Consider the following 21,222-nt stretch of genomic DNA (forward strand, 5'->3'; position numbering starts at 1 on the left):
TTGGCTCTGGTCGATACGAGCGCGAAAGATCTGCAAGCGCAGCAAGTCTTCATTTATGACAAGGTCGAGTTTGCCCATTCCCTAGCAGACTGGTTTTTAGACTCCCAGTTGAGGCACCCAGAAAAGTCTTGGCAATAGTAGAGAGACTTGTAGAAATTCAGGCCATAGAACCAGTGCCTCTAGAAGAATTGGGCTCTGGCAGATTCTCCATATACTTCATAGTGCCCAAGAAATCCTGAGAGGACTGGAGACCCATTCTGGATCATAAGCATGTCAATGAGGCCCTGAAGGTTCCATACTTTCACATGAAAACTGTGTAGTCAGTCATCATAGTGGTGGCTCTGGGGGAATTTCTAGCTTCCATGTGCTGGAGAGACATTCAGTTCTAGATGCTTCTCTTTGGGTTGGCAACAGTGCCCCCCACATTCACCAAGGTTATGGTGGTGCTAACAGTGTATATCCACAGGGCAGGATTATAAGTGAATAATTATTATAAGGATTATATCTGAATGACTGGCTGATTAGAGCGCCATCATTATTGAAAAGGGAACAAACAGTAGCTGAAGTGGTCCAGGTCTTGCAGAGCCTGGGCTGGATAGTGAATTCTTCTTATTTTTTAAAAATTATATCTTTATTAATTTTCAGATTTAAATATCAAGTACAGTCAAACCTCGGTTTATGAGTTCTGCAGTTTGCAAGTGTTTTGCAAGACGAGCAAAACATTTGCAAAATCTGTGCCTCGGAAACTGAGCTTGCCTCGATTTGCGAGCCCCCTCTGCGATCCGGTATTCCCCCCGTGATCCGGCTTCCCCCCCCAGCTCACGTCAGACCCCCCCCCGCCGCGGTCTGGTATCCCCCACTCACACACCCACCCAAACACAATCGCTTACCCCGCTCTGGCATCGGCACCAGCACCAAAGCACAGGACATGCTGGTGCCCGAAGATCCTCCCTGTTCCTTGTGCTGGGCCTTGAGCATCTGTGCATGCTGAAGGCCTTCTAGTTATCATTCTCTCCGAGAATCTTGGACACGAGTGGGGGTATGTCGGATCGCAGGGGGGTGTGGAGCAGTGCAGGTGGCCTCGGGGGTGGGGGTAAAGTGCAGCAGCGCTGGGGGCCGGGGGTGGGGGGGTTAAATGCAGCAACGCCGGGGGCCGGGGGGGGAGGGAGGTGGAACGAATCAAGCTTTGATATACGAGCAATTTGGTTTACGAGCATGCTTCTGGAACAAATTATGCTCGTAAACCAAGGTTCCACTGTATTATACTTGTACAGAAAGCAATGATAGTACATGTTAAAGCCCGATGATGGCTGTACACACTCTGTCATTTGACAAGCAGATGCATCCGGGGACAATATCTAAGAGAAAACAGACACCTATTGTCTCTCAAACATGTCCACTTTATTGAATGTTCTGTACCTCAATTTATATCATCTTACATGGGTAAGGGTCGTCAGCATATGACGTAAATGCAAACCATATCAGATCACATGCAACTTTAAAAGAAATAACAAAATCCTTTACTTATCTAAAGCCAAAGTCTAAAGGTGCTTTGGCTAACAAAGTCTTATCTAAATTTTCTTACAACTACAGCTAAGAAAACAATTAGATTCACTTTACTACAGAAGAAAACACATCTCTCAAATATACAATGGCCTTGTAGTATATCAGGAGGAGAAGGCAAACAATCTGGATTTACAACTTCAAACACAACTTAAGGAAAACTACATAATAGAATAGCCTTATAATATTTGGCAAGAGAAGGCAAACAATATCTGGATTAAACATAGCATAAGAACACACATCTTTTCAAACATTAGATGTCCTTGCATTATTACAGAGAAGGAAAAACAAACAGGGCCTGGTTGTCTTACTGCTCCAAAACACATTCTATGGAAAACTACAAGACGTGTCCCTTCAAATCCCCTCTTACGTCATGTAAATGACGTCATGAATGTACAGCATGAGCTTGGAGGGAGAGATATTCCAAATATGTCTCTCGAGGAGGAGTTTTAGGAGCTGTAATACGAATAACACAGCGCATGAGCAGTCGAAAAATTACATAAGAGACAAGAATGCAGATAATAATAGTGATTAAGACAATAAGAAGGTCTTTTACCCAGCCCTGCATCCAACTGAAATACTGGTCCCAAGGATGAGATAAACCAGAGTTATGTTTGAGGTCTGCTAATTTCTGAATGGCCATAGTAACTTTTCCTGTAGGACCTGTATTATCAGGAATAAATGTACAACACGATAAAGTACTGGGAAGAATTTTACAAACACCCCCCTTCTCAGCTAAAATCATATCTAGGGCCATACGATTTTGAAAAGCCATCTGAGAAGTGGGGCCTAACTGATCAGCAATACCTTGCAAGGCATCTCTAGAGTAATTCACAAAGCGTTGCTGATTATAATAAATGTAATTAATCCAATCAACATTCTTATTGATAGTAATAAGGGGAATAAGGGATTCAAACCCAGCCTTAACCTGGTCTCGGGCCTTGAATTCATCTGGGACCCCTCTTGGGACCCCTATAGCATCTATATATACATGCGGATCAAAACTACCAAGGAGATCACGTCTATGTCGAGACAGAGGAGAGGAAGAAAGTGAATAGGAGGAAGAGTGCCCTTCAGAAAGGATATGCAGAGGCATAATAACCTTAGCTAAAGCACACTGGCCTATCCACTGGCTGGGTAGCTTAACACGGAGCCTAAAGTCTCCACAGAGCCAGTAAATATCACCTAGGGTGAAAATCTGATGCTGTAACAATGGGGCATACCTATAATCCAAGACAGAACAATAACCTGGGGGAAAGTTGCCCACAAAACTACCCTGTGTCAAATTAGAAACATGACATGTGTAATTACCCTTATAGATAGTAACGGCTATGTCAAGTGTTTTCTGTCCTGGCAGCAAAGGGTATTTAGAACGCCACAGCGCACAAAGGGGATCGGTAAAATTAGAGGAGATATTGGTAAATAACCCAAAAAAGCATGGTTGGATACCAGGAGGGAGGTCCAGAGGTACGGTTCCTAGATGGGGCCTAGCTTGAGCACATATGTAACAATTACTCTTATTATGTTGATCAGCAGTGAATTTCATCCATTCTAACCAAAGGTTACGTTCTGAAAACCCTACCTCAACAGCCATAGTATCTTCAAAAGTGGGATTGGCAATAGCCATCATGTCAGTAAGTTTATTGAATGTAGGGGCCAGTGGGTTAGTATTTTTGGGGCCCCCACAAAATGGCGGGAGAGGATGAGTGGAGGTAGATAGATCCCGTAAGAAAAACTGATGGGTCGGATAGCTAGACCCACCCTTAAACCATATGCCCATAACGTACATACCTTCATCAGTAGGTCTAGGGTTGTCAATAGTAAGAGAAAGCTTAATAATTTGTTCAGGAGCCCTTCTCCTATAACAGTTTCCAGTCTTACGAAGGGTCATACGAGTAAGCAGAGATTTACCATTTTGATCCACTTTTTTTAGAGCACTTTCTGGTCTATAAGCCCAGTCAGTGCCAGTATTCCACCCTACTGCTCCCCAGGATGCACACTTATCCCCCCAACGTAAGTCAGTAACACATATATATATATCTTTAGTTTTAGGAATCTCTGAGGACCAATGGCATAGCCTTGGGATATCAATTGATGAGCAGACCATAATGTCACAATACTCAAAGGAGAAGGTGGCAACTTGCACACTACTGGAATTATACCAAAAGGTAGTATACTGTCTATCTTTCTGAATTCCAATTGAAGGACAGCCTTTGCGAGGGAGTAGTCCAGCTTGACGTCTCAGTCGCAAAGAGGCGCCGGGGGTGCTGTTTGCAGATGAGTACATTGTTGGAGTGTCATTTACAGATGGGTATGGGCAGAAAGTGTCGTGAACCCAGGACACATCATCCCTGTAGACACAGTTAGAAATGATCCATACAGGAAAGAAAACTAGCAGCAGCGCTGCCAGGAGGAGAAAGATAAAGTTGGTGGAATGCTGTGATGAGATCATCATGTTGTTCCTCTGAAGGGGGTGAAATCTGCGCAGAGACGGCTTGCTTCTGGGGTTTTAGGTTAACCCTCTTCAAGCGACTTGCGTGGATCCAAACAGGAGACTCCTCAGTGAGTACAGCGGTCCTGGTCACAGCGATCACAGTAGTGGGAGGGCCAAAGGGGAAATCCGTCTGCTTCCGATCCTTGAAAAGCTTCTGGATGATGACTTCATCACCAGGCTGGAAGGAATGGGTAGGAGTCTGTGGAGAGAAAGGAGAAGTGCAAGACACAGTTCTTTCAACATGCCCTAATGTTTCAATGAGCTTCCGAACATATTCTTCTTGTATCAAAGGAAGATCACTACTCTCAACTATGGAGGGTCTGTCTACCCATGGGGCGGGGAAAGGTCGTCCCATGAGAATCTCAAAGGGAGAGTAGCCAGTGGTGCAGTGAGGCTGCATCCTGATTTCAGCTAAAACAATAGGGAGGAATTTTTTCCAATTCACAAACGTGCCAGCTGTGGCTTTCCTGATTTTGTCTTTAATAGTCCTATTCATGCGTTCGACAATACCAGAACTCTGTGGGTGATATGGAAGATGAAATTTCCACTCAATACGGAGTGCGGTAGCTAAAGCTTTGCATACTCTGGCAGTGAAAGCAGGACCATTATCTGAATTGATGTGTATGGGACATCCCCACCTAGGGATGATTTCACGAAGTAAAATGTTCACCACAGTCTGAGCAGTTTCATTTGTAGTGGGAAAGACTTCAGGCCATCGGGAAAACATGTCAACAATAACAAGAGCATAATCCTGGCGGGTCCCAGTGGCATGAGGTATATGAGTAAAATCAATCTGTAAGTGTGAAAAAGGAGAAGTGGGGTAAGTAAGATGCTGGTGTGGTGCTTTATGGGGTATGTTGGGATTAGCACGGAGACAAGTTAGACATCGAGCTATATATGTCTGTATCAGGGAGCGAAGATCAAGAATGAAAAAATCACTGGCAAGGAGCTGGAGTGTCGAGCGAGCACTACGATGACCAATGCCATGATATTGAGCAATGAATAAGGGAGAACTAGCGGCTGGTATACAGGGTTTCCCCTCTTTGCACCAAAGTCCGTCCGAAGGGCGGCTTTGGGCACCAGCAATTTGCCAGGCATCAAGTTCAGAGGGGGTAACAAAGGATTGAAGCTGGGAAAAAAGAGAAGAAGGGGGAAAAGCAGGAGGAGAAAGAAGAGGAAAGAGAACAGAGGAAGGAGGGGGGTCCAAAGCAGCTTGTTTAGCAATGCGGTCAGCCAGAGCATTACCTCTGGCAACTTCAGTCTGAAGGCCAGTGTGTGCACGACAATGAAGAATAGCAACTGCAGCAGGCAGGAGTAAAGCAGAGAGAAGATCCGAAACAAGGGAAGAATGAGAAATAGGCTTACCATCAGCGGCCACAAAGCCGCGACGCTGCCAGATAACACCATGGTCGTGTACAACACCAAAGGCATATTTAGAGTCAGTATAAATATTAACGCGTTTACCAGAGAAAAGGTGACAGGCGCGAGTAAGAGCAATGAGTTCAGCAGCCTGTGCCGATGGATAGGGGAGGGAAAAAGCCTCATGGATGATATCAGGGAGTTCAACCACAGCATATCCTGTGTGGAAGGTGTTGTCACTAGGACGTGAGCAAGAACCATCAACAAAAATGGAGGAAGCATCAGGGAGAGGAGTAGAGGACAAATCAGGGCGAGGGGAAGTGTCTTGATATATCAGGGAGACACAGGAATGATCAGGAGGAAGCGCATCCTGTTCACCCTTAAGACCCAAAAGACCATTTAAAAGTAGAGCAGGGCCATATGTCGGGGCAGAATATCTGATGGTGAGATTGGGATTAGAAAGGAGGATGACCTCATAACCACTAAGGCGCTGAGCTGACATATGCTGGGTATGAATATTGCGAAGGAGGGCTTGGACATCGTGAGAAGTATGAAGGGTAGTGGGGTGACCAAGGGTTAGAGGAGTAGCCATCTCTACCACCATAGCACATGCAGCTAGGGCCCTTAAACAGGCAGGCATGCCTTGAACTTGAACAGGGGTAACTTTAGAAAAAAAAGCAACAGGGCGTAACTTACCGCCATGATCCTGAGCCAGGACGCCCGCCATAGTTTTACAATTGTCACGAGCAAAGAGATGAAACATTTGGTCATAATCAGGAAGACCCAAGCCGGGGCTAGAAACCAAAGCACATTTCAAATGTCCAAAAGCGTCCAACATTTCTTTAGTCCATCTGATAAGATCAGTCATTTCAGTACCTAGGGTCTGTCTCAAAATCTGGTCATAGAAGGAACAATCAGGGATCCATTGGCGGCAGTAACCAATCATACCAAGAAAAGTAAGCATGTCTTTTTGAGTAGCTGGGCGAGGCAAACCCAAAACAGCAGCAATGCGAGAAGTGCTAATTTTCCTCTGACCATGAGTCAGGACAAAACCCAGGTATTCCACTTCAGTTTTACACCATTGTAGTTTATTTCGTGACACCTTGTGACCACACAGAGACAACCATTGTAAAAGGTGCAAACTATCAGCTTGACAGGTCTCCTGAGTTATGGAACACAAAAGAAGGTCATCCACATATTGAATGAGAATAGAACCATGGGGGGCAGTCCATGACTGTAAAGTAGCCCGCAGGACAATGGAGAAAACCACAGGGGAATCAACATATCCTTGAGGCATTCTACACCAGGTATACTGCTGTTGCTTAAAAGTGAATGCAAAAAGGGGCTGAGTGTCCTCATCAACAGGGACAGAAAAAAAAGCATTCTTCAAATCAATGACTGAAAAAACATGAGTTGCAGGTGGAATGGAGGAGAGTAGAGAAGGGACATCCGGGACAATGGGTGCAATGGGAATCACCAAAGCATTAACAGCCCTAAGGTCTTGAATAAAACGGGGGGTGCCATCAGCTTTGACAACAGGATTGATGGGCGTATTGTAGGAAGAGATGGTGGTTTTAATGATACCAGAGGAAAGAAATGAAGCAATTAGTGAAATCATGACTTTCTCCTTTTCTTGGGAGATTGGGTACTGCTTAATGAAAACAGGAATGAGTGATTTCAGAGAAGCACGATAGGGGGTACATGAAATAAAGCCTACATCAGTGTCAGTAGAAGCCCAGACCGGAGAGTCTGGGGGAAGGGGCAAAAGTGTGTCAGGGCAAGTAGAAAGGTAAAGGGTGGACGGAGGGCGAATGGGAATAACGGAGGAAAAGACATGCAAACCTCCTGTATCATCTGTAGTGAGCTGAATGAGAAGAGGAAAAAAAAGATCTCGACCAAGAAGGCTGACAGGGCAATGGGGAATAATAAGAAAGGAGTGCTGAAAAAGAGTAAAGCCTGTATCAGGATGAGCTACAGACAGGGGTGTGGTACGATAGGATTTAGTCAAAACCCCATTAATTCCCATAGAAGGTTCAGCATTCATGCGTGGGCCCCGATAGTAATCCTCACTGATGGTGCTACAAGTGGCACCCGAATCTACAAGAAAAGGCACTGGACTCCCTTGTACAATAAGAGATATCATAGGAGAATCCTTAGCAAAGGCAGAGACCAAAGTGAATGCTGGGGTATAAACCTCCGGGCCCCTTCATTGGGGAGTAGGGGGGCTGTGCCAGGAGATAGGAAAACGAGGAGAAGTGGCAGATGGTCTCACAGTAGAGGGAGGGGTAGGCACCACCGGTGGGGCGGGCTGAACTGGTAATGCGGGGGGTCTGGGATGAGGGCATTGATTAAGCCAGTGACTAAGGTCCCCACAATTAAAACATCCAGTACTTCTGGATGGATTATTACCACCTCGACCGGAGACTGGAGCCCTCCCCCTGCGAAACCCGCGACCCCTTCTTCCACGAGTAGCAGTCAGGCGCGGTCCCCAGGTGGGTAGCTGGCCCTGATGCAGGATTTCCCGAGGTTTAGAGATCTCAAAACAACCTGCTGCCTCTTTTTCCATTAATTTATTTTGAAATTCAGCACGAGAACTAGTGGGCCATTCTGAAATCATTTGTTTGACCAGAATTTGCAAGGGAGAACGGAGGTTAGAAAGGAAAGTCTGAATAAGTAGGGAATCCATATTAGCATGAGAACTGAGACCCGCCTCTTGGGTCCAGGTTTCATTAAACCTCTTCCAGAAATCCACAACAGTTTCACCTGATTTCTGTTTGCAGGCTACTGCAATAGGAAGGGAAGATCGAGACTTAAAACACCGATCAAGCTCTGCCTGTAATTCATTCCACATAACAGCATTTCCTGCTTCAGTATTCAGTCTATAAGCAGTAGCTGTGACAGTAGCAGGCTCTAAAACACTAATACTAGGGACGTTAGACCAGTCCCAAGGGGAACTGTGTCCAACAATGCCATCTATAATAAGGCGCATATCTTCCTGCGTATAATTTCGACCCTTGCATGCTCGTTTTAAATAGTGAAAAGTCGCACTAGCAGAGACAAGAGGCTTGGGGCAGTGTTTAATGATCTTGTTAATGTCTTCTAACTCAATGGGTTTCTTCAAAAGAGTATCCCCCACTGTGAGAAAGGGCATCTGTTCTTGCATCAGCTCCTGTACTTCCGTAACCCTTTGAGTACCGCTACGAGTGTGGAGGGGTGAAAAAGAGATTATCGGCCCCCGAACAGTGGGGCTGGTCGTGGATACAGTGGGAAATGTAATGTCTTGTGGCAAAGTGTCAGCAACCAGTCCTGATGCAACTGCACCGGACAGGACGGGAGGTGGAGGAGGAGGAGGAATAAGAGTACTACCGATAAGGAGGTCAATATCATCCTTAGATAAAGAGGGATAAAGTTTAAGAGGAGCACTGGGTGAAGGAATTTGTAAATGATAAGGAGGAGGGCTAGCAGCACAGATAGATTGTTCTGCAGCATGTAATTGAGCAGGGGAAAGAATGGACAGCTTGGATGTTTTATCTTTATCAGTAGCTGACCAATAAGGAGCATATGTAAGCCAATTAATGCCTCCCCTTCTCATATATTCTTTGTCCCAGTGCGGATCCCCTAAATAATATGGCCATGCCTCATGATCCCCCAAACACAATCCCTTTATCATATCCATATGAAACGTATCATTTGCCCCATCTCGGGGAAACGGACTCGAACTATGAAGTCCTTCAGTCCAACCAGCCATATTATCTATCCAAGGATCAATAAAATAATATCCAGTGTCACATACACGGGCAACATAAGCCTTACAAGTCTCAGCTTTCTTAGGGGGGGGGGGAACCTTACTACCGTTCTGACCCATTACAAAAACAATATAGCAATGCAGGAATCCCGCTTATCTTACCTTATAAGCGAGATACAGAACAGTAATATACAATATAGTCTTATACTCTATAAAATCTTATCTCTAAGCAATAGAAAAGAATAGCAATAGAAGAGAGAAAGCACATACAAAAAGTGTTAACCCCACAAATGACAGAGTGCGCAGGCAGCTCTATAAGTAATATAGTTCTTCCCAAAAGAACAATAGGAGTTTCTTTATTGTTATAAACTCCGCTATAGACTTCCCAAAAATCTATATTTAACAAATAAAGGGTGGGAACAGGGCACCTAATACCCGTGAGTATTAAAGAACAGAATTCAAAATTCAGAAATACTCACAAAATACCGGTGATATCAACGTCCCTCCCGGAGGAGCCCCCACTGTTAAAGCCCGATGATGGCTGTACACACTCTGTCATTTGACAAGCAGATGCATCCGGGGACAATATCTAAGAGAAAACAGACACCTATTGTCTCTCAAACATGTCCACTTTATTGAATGTTCTGTACCTCAATTTATATCATCTTACATGGGTAAGGGTCGTCAGCATATGACGTAAATGCAAACCATATCAGATCACATGCAACTTTAAAAGAAATAACAAAATCCTTTACTTATCTAAAGCCAAAGTCTAAAGGTGCTTTGGCTAACAAAGTCTTATCTAAATTTTCTTACAACTACAGCTAAGAAAACAATTAGATTCACTTTACTACAGAAGAAAACACATCTCTCAAATATACAATGGCCTTGTAGTATATCAGGAGGAGAAGGCAAACAATCTGGATTTACAACTTCAAACACAACTTAAGGAAAACTACATAATAGAATAGCCTTATAATATTTGGCAAGAGAAGGCAAACAATATCTGGATTAAACATAGCATAAGAACACACATCTTTTCAAACATTAGATGTCCTTGCATTATTACAGAGAAGGAAAAACAAACAGGGCCTGGTTGTCTTACTGCTCCAAAACACATTCTATGGAAAACTACAAGACGTGTCCCTTCAGTACAGATAATTAATTAAACAAACAACATTCAATAAAGTAAATAATATTTAACTATTTATGCTCAAGTCCTCATTGGGAACCAAGATTTTCGGAAACAGCGAAAACAAAAATACATAACAATGTGTTAAAGAATGCTAAAAACTATAGTGCTGGGAACACGGTTCCATATTTAAATCAAAGTCTATAGGGCTCAAGGTTTTTCTCCCTCCAGACGAGATAGTACCCAAAAAGTTGTCAATTGAAAACAAACATGTTTAACAGTACGGTGACACACAATACATTTACAAGGGTGTCTCAAATAGAAAGTAGCTCCCAAGGATATAACCCTAGGTTTCCAAAGAAGAAATTCACGGTGGCGCTTTTGCGTCTCATGTGAAAGATCAAGAAACATCTGTATTTTATCACCAAGGAAAACTTTTTGTCTATTTTTAAAGAAAAGTTTTAATAACCATACTTTATCTATCGGAAGAGCTACAGTTACAATCAATGTGGTGGACAATGCTGCCTCTTTATCATACATCTCTAATAATTCTGAGACATTCATTGGCTCTTGATCTAAGGACCTTTTTTGCTGTTGATTTCGATTTTTATCAGGTAAATAATATACATGTGAAAATGGAGGTAATGTTTCTTCTGTAACCTCTAAGATTTCCAATAAATATCTCTTAAGCACTTCCCTAGGAGTTACTATCGTTAACCTAGGGAAATTAATCAACCTTAAATTATTACTACGAGAATTATTCTCAGGCATTTCAATTTTTCTTCTCAGGTTGGTATTGTCGTTTACTAAAGTCTCTTGCAATTGTTTAGATATAGTCATTTCCTGTTCAGTTTTCTGAGTAGTTGATTTAGAGACAGTTGTATCCATTTTCAAATCCTTGAGCTCTTTAGCGTGTGCCTTAATTTTTTCTTCAACATATTGAAAGTTAGGACTTATGGTCTTTACAAAACTAGCAATAAGGTCCCATAAAGAATCTAGGGTTACCTCAGGTGGTTTAACCAAGGAAATTAAAGGTTGTCTAGTAGTAAAGTGCTCACCGTTCTATTGAATTTCTTGAGAACTTACTCTATGATTATGTCCATCCCGCAAAGATGCATTTGCCCCAGGAATATCTGTTAGGGCTCCTTGAATAAGAGTCCCAACCTCCAAGTTCTCCACTGGATTAGTGCTTGCCTCAGAAGTAGAGAACACCACAGGTTCCGGGGTTTCCCCACCCCTTGGAGAGCTGGTAACCTGAGGCTGCAGGAGTGGTGCCCTTACGTCGGGGCTGAGTGAGTACCGCAATGGGTTTGCCTCCCTGCATCCTCAGTGGGCTTCCTCTGATGCCGTCGAAACCTCCTGAATTTGCTTCAGTAGTTCTTCTATGTTGCTGAGATTAGGGACTCTGGTGCGCCGCAAGACGCCAGCAGCACTCCGGCCCCTTCTCTTCTGCATAGCTGGTAAGTAAAGTCACTTACATGAAAAGCAGGATAGCACAAGAAAAAGTTCAGTTGAAAACGAAACATTACTCTGGAGCAAACGCTCAGCGTGTCTTGCTGGATAGTGAATTTTCAAAAGAACCAACTTGTTCTATCCCAATCCATGGAATACCTGGGAGTACTATTCAGCATGGCAGAAGGCTGGGTCTATCTTCTAGAGGTGCACAGACAGAAGCTTTGTTCTCGGATAGTGGACACGATGGCCAATCCAGTTTTGTCTGCATGGCACTATCTCCAAGTACTAGGCTCCATGCAGCCACTATAGATATGGTCCCTTGGGTGAAGGCTCACATGCATTCTCTCCAGAATGCAATACTGTCTCGTGTCCCCACAAAAGGACTCCCTTTGAATGACCCTCCTGTGGACTGCGGAATCACACCGCAGTATGAGTTGGTGGCTCCTTCCACAGTTGTTATAATGGGGCATGCCCCTCAGAATAACTTCATGGGTGATTCTCACAACAAATGCCAGCCTTTTTGGCTGGGGAGGCCATTGCAAAGGATGTCCAGTCCAGGGGCGGTGGTTGGCCTCCCATAAAAAATAGCCTATCAACAGACTGGCGCTTTGCATTATAGATGTCTGGAAAGACAGGCAGTCCTATTCTTCTTGGACAGTGCTACAGCGATGGTATATGTCAATTGCCAATGAAGCACCAGGAGTGTGCAGTTGAGCCTGGGAGCCCAGTTATTGTACCAGTGGACAGAGCTACACCTGCAGGTGATCTCTGTTGTGCACGTAGTGGGTGTGGACAATGTCAAAGCTGATTACCTCAGCAGGCAGACATTGGACTCAGGAGAATGGATGTTATCTGCAGCAGCATTCCAGTCCATTCTTCAATGAGGTTGACTAATTTTCAATTTGATGGCTACGGTGAGGAACAAGATTGCGAACCTGTTCAGTCAATAATCTGAGCCTGGAACCAAAGGTCTGGACACTCTAGTCCAGCTGTGGCCAAGGAACAAGCTCTTGTATGGGAGATGTTTCAACACTGGTGCATGAAAGAGTAGGTGGAGCCTTTTAATGCTCCAATTGCAGTGGTGCTAGTTTCCCTCCAATCATGTCTTGACAAAGGTCTCACAGTGATGTCACTCAGGGTCCAAGTGATAGGTCTCTCATGTTTCAGAGCCTGTGGATGCAAAGCTCACCTGGCTTCTTATCCAGACATAGCCAGATTCCTAAAGGGGACACTGAGGCTCAGACCACTGGTAAAACAACTGTTTCCGTCTTGGAATCGTAACGTGGTTTTGCATGGCCTCAGTCAGGTTCCATATCGGTCTATTCAAGAGTTGTCCTTGTTGGATCTTACCATCAAGACAGTTTTCCTCATGGTAATTATGTCAGCGAGATCAGTCTCCGAGCTTGAGGCCTTCCCTCAAGATCATGGAGGCAGGAGTTTTCTTACACACAGTCCTGTCCTTTTTGCTGAAAGTTGTTTCAGTGTTTCACATCAATTGAGGTAAGATTTCCAGTGTTCCAGACCACAAGGTCAAAGAAAAAGAACTGGATTCTGAGAAAGCTGGATTTTAGGAGAGTCTTCCTAGATTATCTGGAGGTCATTAATGAGTTCTGACTGTCGGACCATCTATTTGTGCTCACCAGTCAGGCTAGATGTGGTAGACCAGCGTCTAAGGTGACCATTTCAAGATGGATACAAATGACCATAGCAATCATCGGTCTCCTTGAAAGTGCATTCTACAAGATGCATAGCTTCTTTATGGGTAGAAGCTTGAGTGATTTAGCCCGGGAAGATTAGTAGGCCAGTGACCTGGTCCACTCTGCATACATTCTCCAGGTTCTACAGAATGGACGTGGAAGCACAGGAGGACACTGTCTTTGGGTCCGCAGTGTTACAATCAGGTGCAAAGGTTCTACCCTAAATTTCTAAGATTAATTTTGTACATCCCTGTTGCCCAGAATGGCACATCTATTGCACTAGAAAAAGAGATTAGGTTCTTACCTTGCTAATATCTTTTGTAGTAGCTAGGTGTGTCATTCTGGAGCCCTGCTCCTTCAGTTATTTACTCACACTGCTTGTTCTCTCAATCAGGAGGTTCGAGTCAAAACTGAGATTTTGATGTCAGTCAGACCAAGATTCTAAGTTTATTTTTCATTTGATATACCGTCTATCAAGTATTACCTAAACGGTTTACAACAATAGTAATAAAAAAAAAATAAGGTAAAACCAAGAGAAAATGAAAAATAAAAACAATGTCATATATGATCAAATAAAATAAGGGTATAATACAGACAGTTACAGACAGAATCAAGGAGAAAAACATTAAGGAATATAATTACATCGAGATTCAAATAAAACAAAAGTAGGGAGTTGGGAGTGGAATGTCACGAGAGGACGGGGATCGCTTCTTAGGAAGTGCTGCTTGTTCTTAGCTAAAATGTATGTCCATATTTGAAGAGGAAATGAGATCTCAGGTTCTGTAGGTATTCCTGAAAAGAAATGTGTTAACTTTGGAATGGAATTTTTCCAGCGAGGGTTCTAGCTTAATTTCTAATGGGAGAGCGTTCCAAAGCGATGGTGTAGAGTCTGAAGAATAATCTATTGCATTATCACATTCAAGCTCCATAAATGTTTGGTATGGTTATTTTAATGTTTTGATTGTTCACTTAAAATGTTTAACACATTTGTTAAATTTTCAGAGCAGAACAGATTTTTATTTCGTGGAGTCTCCCTGTACCCTCCTCCCCATCCCCCCTCATATATTCCTATATAGGGCTATTGCCTGCTTTGGTTCAAACTGAAGGGGGCAGCAGAGCCCTCTAGAGAAGGAGGAGGAGTTGAAAACCTGGAATGGATTCCTTCTGCACTGCTCATGAGGATAGGGACAATACCCTACTGTCCAGAATGATAAACCTATCTACTAGAAAAGATATTGGCAAGGTAAGAACCTAACCTCTTTTTATGCAATTTCATCATGAAATACCTTGCCCTCTTTTTAATAATGGGCTCTTGGGCTCTTTTTAATATTAAGATTTTAAAAGTTTTCTTCAGTATAAATGCACGTTTAAGATGCGCTATTCCTTTCTAAGCATTTGAGTATAAATTAGATATATAGGCCAGATTGAAATTTTGTGTGTGAGCTTTTGACAATATTTCCATAAAGTATTATTTTTATTGCATATTTTAATTGCCACTTTTTATGAGATAGAAGATATTTTACTTTTGAAGTAATTGACAAATAGACACTCAAAAGCTTTAATCATTGTATCATGCTTTTTAATTTGATTTGGGTTTTTTTTGTTTATTTTTGAATGCTTCATTTCCATTTTGTGAGCTTTCCTATGCATGTGCAAAATGTTTCTCCTCAGGCCCCCTTGCATTTCCTGGTCCTATTTTTATGAACCATCGAGAGCAGGCTCTAGCCAGATTCAGACCCAATCCAGCACAGCTAAAGCATAAGCGGGACAAGCACAAAGGTATTTAGTCTTCTTACTGACTAGGGAGGACACACTCCTGGTCATTTCTTCATCGATTCGGTCTGTTTTCTAAAAACTGCACCAAAACTCTTTCTTACCTATGTTCTTTATAACCTGACAAGAAGGGGGAAAGTTAAAAAAAATAAAAAGCTAAATTACTAAACAAAGAAAATTATTACCTGATATCTCTGTTCTTAAATTATTTTCTTTTGAAGCAAGTCATTTCCCCTTTTTTCAAAATGGTTATAAATCTAAGGAAGAAATGGTAATCTAATATTTTTGGTCTCTTGTTTCTTTTTATTTTATGATTGAGGCTTGGCATGTTCCGTTTACACGTTCATTCTGATATGTTGTGAATTCATATTTCTCTCTGTTGCATGTGTTTCATTAACTTGTTATAATAGCTTTTCATTACTATAATTGCTTATCTTGAAATGTTTTGAAGTTTCCAAATGGGTTAATATCAGCTGGATATGTTATAGTTTAGAATAAATTGTAATGCAGGAAGGCATGGTTCCCTTTAAGGCAGTGGTCTCAAACTCAAACCCTTTGCAGGGCCACATTTTGGATTTGTAGGTATTTGGAGGGCCTCAGAAAAAATAGTTAATGTCTTATTAAAGAAACAACAATGAGGTAACACTCTTTATAGTTTATAAATCTTTTCTTTTGGCTAAGTCTAATATTAATAATAATATTGTAATTTATAGCTAAAGAGACATATGATCAAGAAACAGTTTTATTTTACTTTTGTGATTATGATAAATATACCGAGGGCCTCAAAATAGTACCTGGTGGGCCGCATGTGGCCCCCAGGCTGCGAGTCTGAGACCACTGGTCTAAGGTATGGGCATGCACACATTTACTACCTGCCTTATTTCAATGCATTTTTTTCACGGGTATACAGGCCACTGCCATTCCTTCCCATTCAGCATTCATTCTACTACTACTGCTACTATTTAACATTTCTATAATGCTGGAAGGTATAAACAGTACTGTATAGTTGACAGTCCCTGCTCTGAAGAGCTTACAATCTAGTTTAGACAGACAGGACATATAGGGATAAGGCTGTTCCTTGCAGAGAGAGTGATTGGAAGGACATAGGTAATTTTATGGTAAGTGGCAGTTAGGAATTGAAAGCAGCCTCATAAAACTGGGCTTTTAGCTTGGATTTGAAAACTGCAGGGGATGGAGGCTGCCGTAATGACTCAGGCAGTCTGTTCTATGCATACAGCACATAAATATAGAAGGGACGAAGTTTGGAGTTGGCAATGGAGGGGGGAAGGGTTAGGAGGTACTTGTCCAATGAATGGAGTTCACGGGGGAGGGGGGAGTGTAGGAGGAGATAAATGAGGAGAGATATATTAAGGGACTGCAGAGTGGGTACACTTATAGGTCAGTAAAAGGAGTTTGGATTGTATTGGAGATGGATGGGGGAGCCAGTGAAGTGAGTTGAGGAGAGAAGTAATGTGAATATGGTGGCTCTTGAATATAATTTGTGCAGTATAATTTTTCATGAAGTGGTGGGGAGAGAGATAGTTAAGTGGAATGCCTGAGAGAAGCAAGTTGCAGTAATAGAGAATGGCAGGGAGGGGGGTTTAGGGGGGGAACATAAGGATCTTGGTTTTGGCCATATTCAGTTTGATGATGGTGAGACATCCAGTCGGCAATGTCGGATAGGCAGGTTGAGACTCTGGTCTGGATTCCTGTAGCGATATCTGGTGAGGAGAGGTAGATTCTACTACTACTACTCATTTCTACAGCGCTACTAGGCAGACACAGCACTGTACATCAAAACACAGAAGAGATGGTCCCTGCTTAAAAGAGCTTACAGTCTAGTCAAAACAGACAAACTGTCCAAGAAGGTGCATCAATGTACTGTGCTCAGTTAGGCGAATTGCAGAAAGAATAAGACCGATATTGGTGCTTAGAAGGTGGGTTGGAATTTGGAATTGAAAGCATCTTCAAATAAGTGGGCTTTGAATCTGGTTTTGAATACTGCCAAAGATGGAGCTTAATGTATTGAGTCAGGCAGTTTGTTCCAGGCATACAGTGCAGTAAGGTTGAAGGGACAGAGTCTGGAGTAGGCTTCCAGTGATAACTGTAGAGAAAGAAATGACAGGCTTTGGAAGTCTGTTGGATATGTGAAGAGAAGGTAGATCTGGGAGTCATCAGCAATAGAGGTGATATTGAAAATCATGGGAGATCAGTGCATCGAGGGAGTGGGTATATATGAGAAAAGACAGAGTTCTGAGGTACACCGATTGATAGTAGGATAGCAGTACACTGATAGTAGGATGCATACACTGAAAGTGCGATGGGAGAGCGAGGAAGAAAACCAGGAGAGAACAGAATCATTGAATCCCAGTGAAGACAACATTTCAAGGAATAGGTAGTCTATTGAAGGGGAAAACACCCTCCAGGGTTTCAAGACTAAGCTGGAAAAGTTCCTGCTAAACTGGGACATATGCAGGTGAGGCTGGGCTCATTTAGAACACTGGTCTTTGACCTGGGGGCCGCCGCGTGAGTGGACTGCTGGGTAGGATGGACCACTGGTCTGACCAAGCAGCGGAAATTCTTAAGTTCTTATGATCAACAGTATCGAAAGCAGGAGATAGCTCCAGAAGGATGAGGATAGAGTAGGCCTTTGAATCTGTCCAGAAACAGGTGATTAGCGACTTTAGCGAGGGCAGCTTCTGTGGAATGGAGTGGGAGAAAGCCCAATTGAAGTGGATCAAGAATAGCTTGCAATGAAAGGAAGTCCAGGCAATGGTGGTGAACAGCACGTTTAAGTAACTTGGATAAGAAGGGGAGGAGGGAGATGGGGCCAGTAGTTGGAGGGGGATGTGGGCTCTAATGATGTTTTTTTGGGGAGAAGTATAACTATGGCATGTTTGAAGACATCAGGAACAGTTGCAGAGGAGAGTGATAGGTTGAGGATTTGACATTTAAGGGGGGATGACAGTGGGAGAGAGCGCTGCATAGATGGGTGAGAATTGAATTAGAGGAACAGGTAGTGGAGCAGTGAAGATGTGGAGTTTCCTCTTCATTTTATTTTTATTGTAAACCGCTTAGATTTACCTTTGGTTTTATATTTGCGGTATATTAAATAAATTGAACTTGAACTTAAGTGTTATCCCAAGACAAGCAGGCAGCCTATTCTCACATTTGGGTGACGTCATCCACGGAGTCCGGATGCAGACAGCCTTGCAAACAGACTTGCTTGTTGAAACTTAGAAGTTTCGAGTCAGCCACACCGCACATGCGCGAGTGCCTTCCTGCCCAGCGCAGGATGAGTCTCCTCAGTTCTCAGTTTTCCGCGGAGCCGAGAAGTCTGTCTTTGACTCTCTGCGTTTAACTTTGTTACTTCGTGCCTTCTCTCACCGCAGTTTGTGTTATTTTCTTCACGAATCGCTGTTTTCTTTTATTTCTAGTTTTAAAAAAAATTATTTTCTTCCGTTCGACTGGCGGAGCAGGCCGCTCGGCCGCAGCCCAGGGGCTTTGACTTTACTGTGGCTATTTTTCCTCCTATGTCCCAGCCAGCAACGGGCTTCAAGAAGTGTAGCCAGTGCCAGCGTGCGATTTCTCTCATGGACCAACACCGTTGGTGCTTTAACTGCCTTTGGCCGGGCCACCAATCGAAGTCGTGCGAGCGCTGTGCTACTCTTCAACCTCATGTCCGTAAACATTGTCAGATTTTAGTGGAGAAGCTTTTCGGGATGGACTCTTCAGTCACACCCTTGTCTTCGAAAGCGGCCTCGGTTCCACCTTCTAACGAGGGTCCTCCTGCCTCCACGTCTCCGACCTCGAGCCTCATCAAGCCTTCCTCGTTTGTGGCGGTTCTTGCCTCGAGTACACCTGCTGCATCTTCCCCTGGAACCTCAGGTCAGATAGCTCAGCAGAAAGTTCCAACGGTGGTCCTCAAGCTTGCTAAGACTTCCAAATCAAAGCACATTTCCACTGCTTCTTTGGAACCTCCAGCCGTAACAGAAGGTCCGGTTTCAGACGTGGATCCATCCTTGCCGGCTTCCTTCCAGACCATGTTAGAGCGGCAATTTGTTCAGTAACTAACCAAAATGGGACCGAAGCTAGCTACTCTAATCCATCGTGGGCATTCTGCAGACTCCTGTGAGGTCGAGCCTCTTCTATGCCTCGGGCTGAGACTTCACACTCTATGCAGGGAGCAGAGTCTTTGCAAGTGTCTGGTCTGGCATCTATGCACTCTAAGCAAGGAGTAGATTCTTTGCAAGTGCCTCGACAGGAATCCTCACACTCCATACAAGGAACAGAGTCTTTGGGAGTGCCTCAAGATTCCTCCACCAAGCCTCCTGAGCTTCGATCTACAGCTTTTAGCCCTATCCATTCCTTAGTGGCAACATCTGCTTCCAAATCTGGGGCGAAGTCTCCTCGATCCTCGAGACCTGCTTCCAGGCACCACGCTTGAGGCATACCTGCAGGCATAGCACTTCTTCCAAAGAGCGTCCTTCTTCAACTAAGCCTCGATCTACACCTTCCAGCTCTACCAGACCACCGACTCCTCAATCGAGGTCTCCGCTTCCAGACCTCAAGGACTCAGCGGCTTCTATTGCTTCATCCAAGTCTCCTTATTCTTTTGAAGATTATTTTCCCGCTGAGGCTTCATCTTTGACGCAGGCTGCCTCGAGATCCTTGAGTCCCTCTCGAGGCAGGGCATTAGCAGATCAGCTATCTTTCTCTTCTTTTCTTCGCCAGATGGCTGCTGACCTGTAACTTCAATTGGATGCTGGTTCTAAATACTCTGAGTACCTCGAAGTCATGCATCTTCCTCAACCTCCTGCAGAGTCACTTAAGCTTCCTCTTCACAAGCTTTTGTCTCAGACCTTTACACGATGCCTGGAGACTCCTTATGCAATTCCTGCTGTTCCAGGCAAATTGGACTCCAGGTATAAAACTCTGCATTGCAAAGGATTTGAGAATTCGCAGTTGTCTCACTAATCCCTGCTTGTGGAGTCCTCCTTGAAAAGATCCCATCCTTCCAGAGTTTATGCTACCGTTCCTCCTGGAAGGGAAGGGAAAACCATGGACAAGTTTGGACGTCGCCTTTACCAAAATGCTATGATGCCCTCCAAAGTCCTCAATTATAATTTTCATTTTGTCACTTATTTCAAGTTCCTCATTGATCTTCTTCCTAAATTTCTCAGCTATTTAGATACACAGAAGCACTTCGAATTTCAAGAAGTCATAGCTACTGTGTCACAACTCAGATTATATCTTCTCTAATCTTCTTTTGATGCCTTCGAGTTGTCCGCCAGGGCCACTGCTTGCTCTGTAGCGATGCGTCGCCTAACCTGGCTTCACACCATTGACATGGACCCTAATCTTCAGGATAGCTTGGCTAATATTCCTTGTGCAGGCAATGACCTTTTCGATGAATCTATCGAGGCAGCCACCAAGAAATTGTATGAACATGAAAAATCCTTTGCTTCTATTGTCAGACCAAAGCCTAAGCCAGATCCTGCTAAACCTGCACGACCTCCTCCAATTTTCGAGAGGCGTTTTGCTCCAAGAGCGGCTCCTTACACTCGGCTGCCTCCCAAGAAACAGCAGAATCAGAAGCAACAAAAATCTCAACCTTCTGCTGTACCTAAGGCTGCGCAGCCTTTTTGACTGTCTCAAACAGATCACCATTCTGTCTCTGTCCTCTCTTCCCCCCATTGGAGGTCGTCTCCATCATTTTTATCACCGATGGGAGACAATTACATCCAACCTCTGGGTGCTGTCAATCATCAGGGAAGGATACTCTCTTCATTTCACTCAGGTTCCACCAGAGCTTCCTCCAAGAGAGTATCCTTCCAGTCCATCCCAGACCGCCCTTCTTCTTCAGGAAGCTCAAGCTCTGTTTCGTCTCCGTGCCATCGAACCAGTTCCTTTAAAACAGCAGAACAGGGGGTTTTACTCCCATTACTTCCTTGTTCTGAAGAAGACAGGCGATCTGCAACCCATTCTGGATCTCAGGGCTCTC

The 21,222-nt window shown here is 43.7% G+C and overlaps 1 protein-coding gene across 9 annotated transcripts in view; it reads left to right on the forward strand.

Annotated features, from left to right (window-relative positions):
- The window catches only part of MYCBP2 (MYC binding protein 2), a 977,923-nt gene that overhangs the window by 262,452 nt on the left and 694,249 nt on the right, over window positions 1-21,222 (forward strand). For 8 of the 9 annotated variants that reach the window (XM_033949399.1, XM_033949405.1, XM_033949401.1 and 5 more), the window contains exon 18: window positions 15,117-15,224. The exons of the other annotated variant lie outside the window; for it this stretch is intronic. In XM_033949399.1, the coding sequence (XP_033805290.1) occupies window positions 15,117-15,224 (108 nt within the window). The remainder of the gene's footprint in view (window positions 1-15,116; window positions 15,225-21,222) is intronic. 9 annotated transcript variants of the gene reach the window in all.

Source organism: Geotrypetes seraphini, chromosome 6 (genome assembly GCF_902459505.1).
Source record: "Geotrypetes seraphini chromosome 6, aGeoSer1.1, whole genome shotgun sequence".
Taxonomy (NCBI): Eukaryota; Metazoa; Chordata; class Amphibia; order Gymnophiona; family Dermophiidae; genus Geotrypetes; species Geotrypetes seraphini.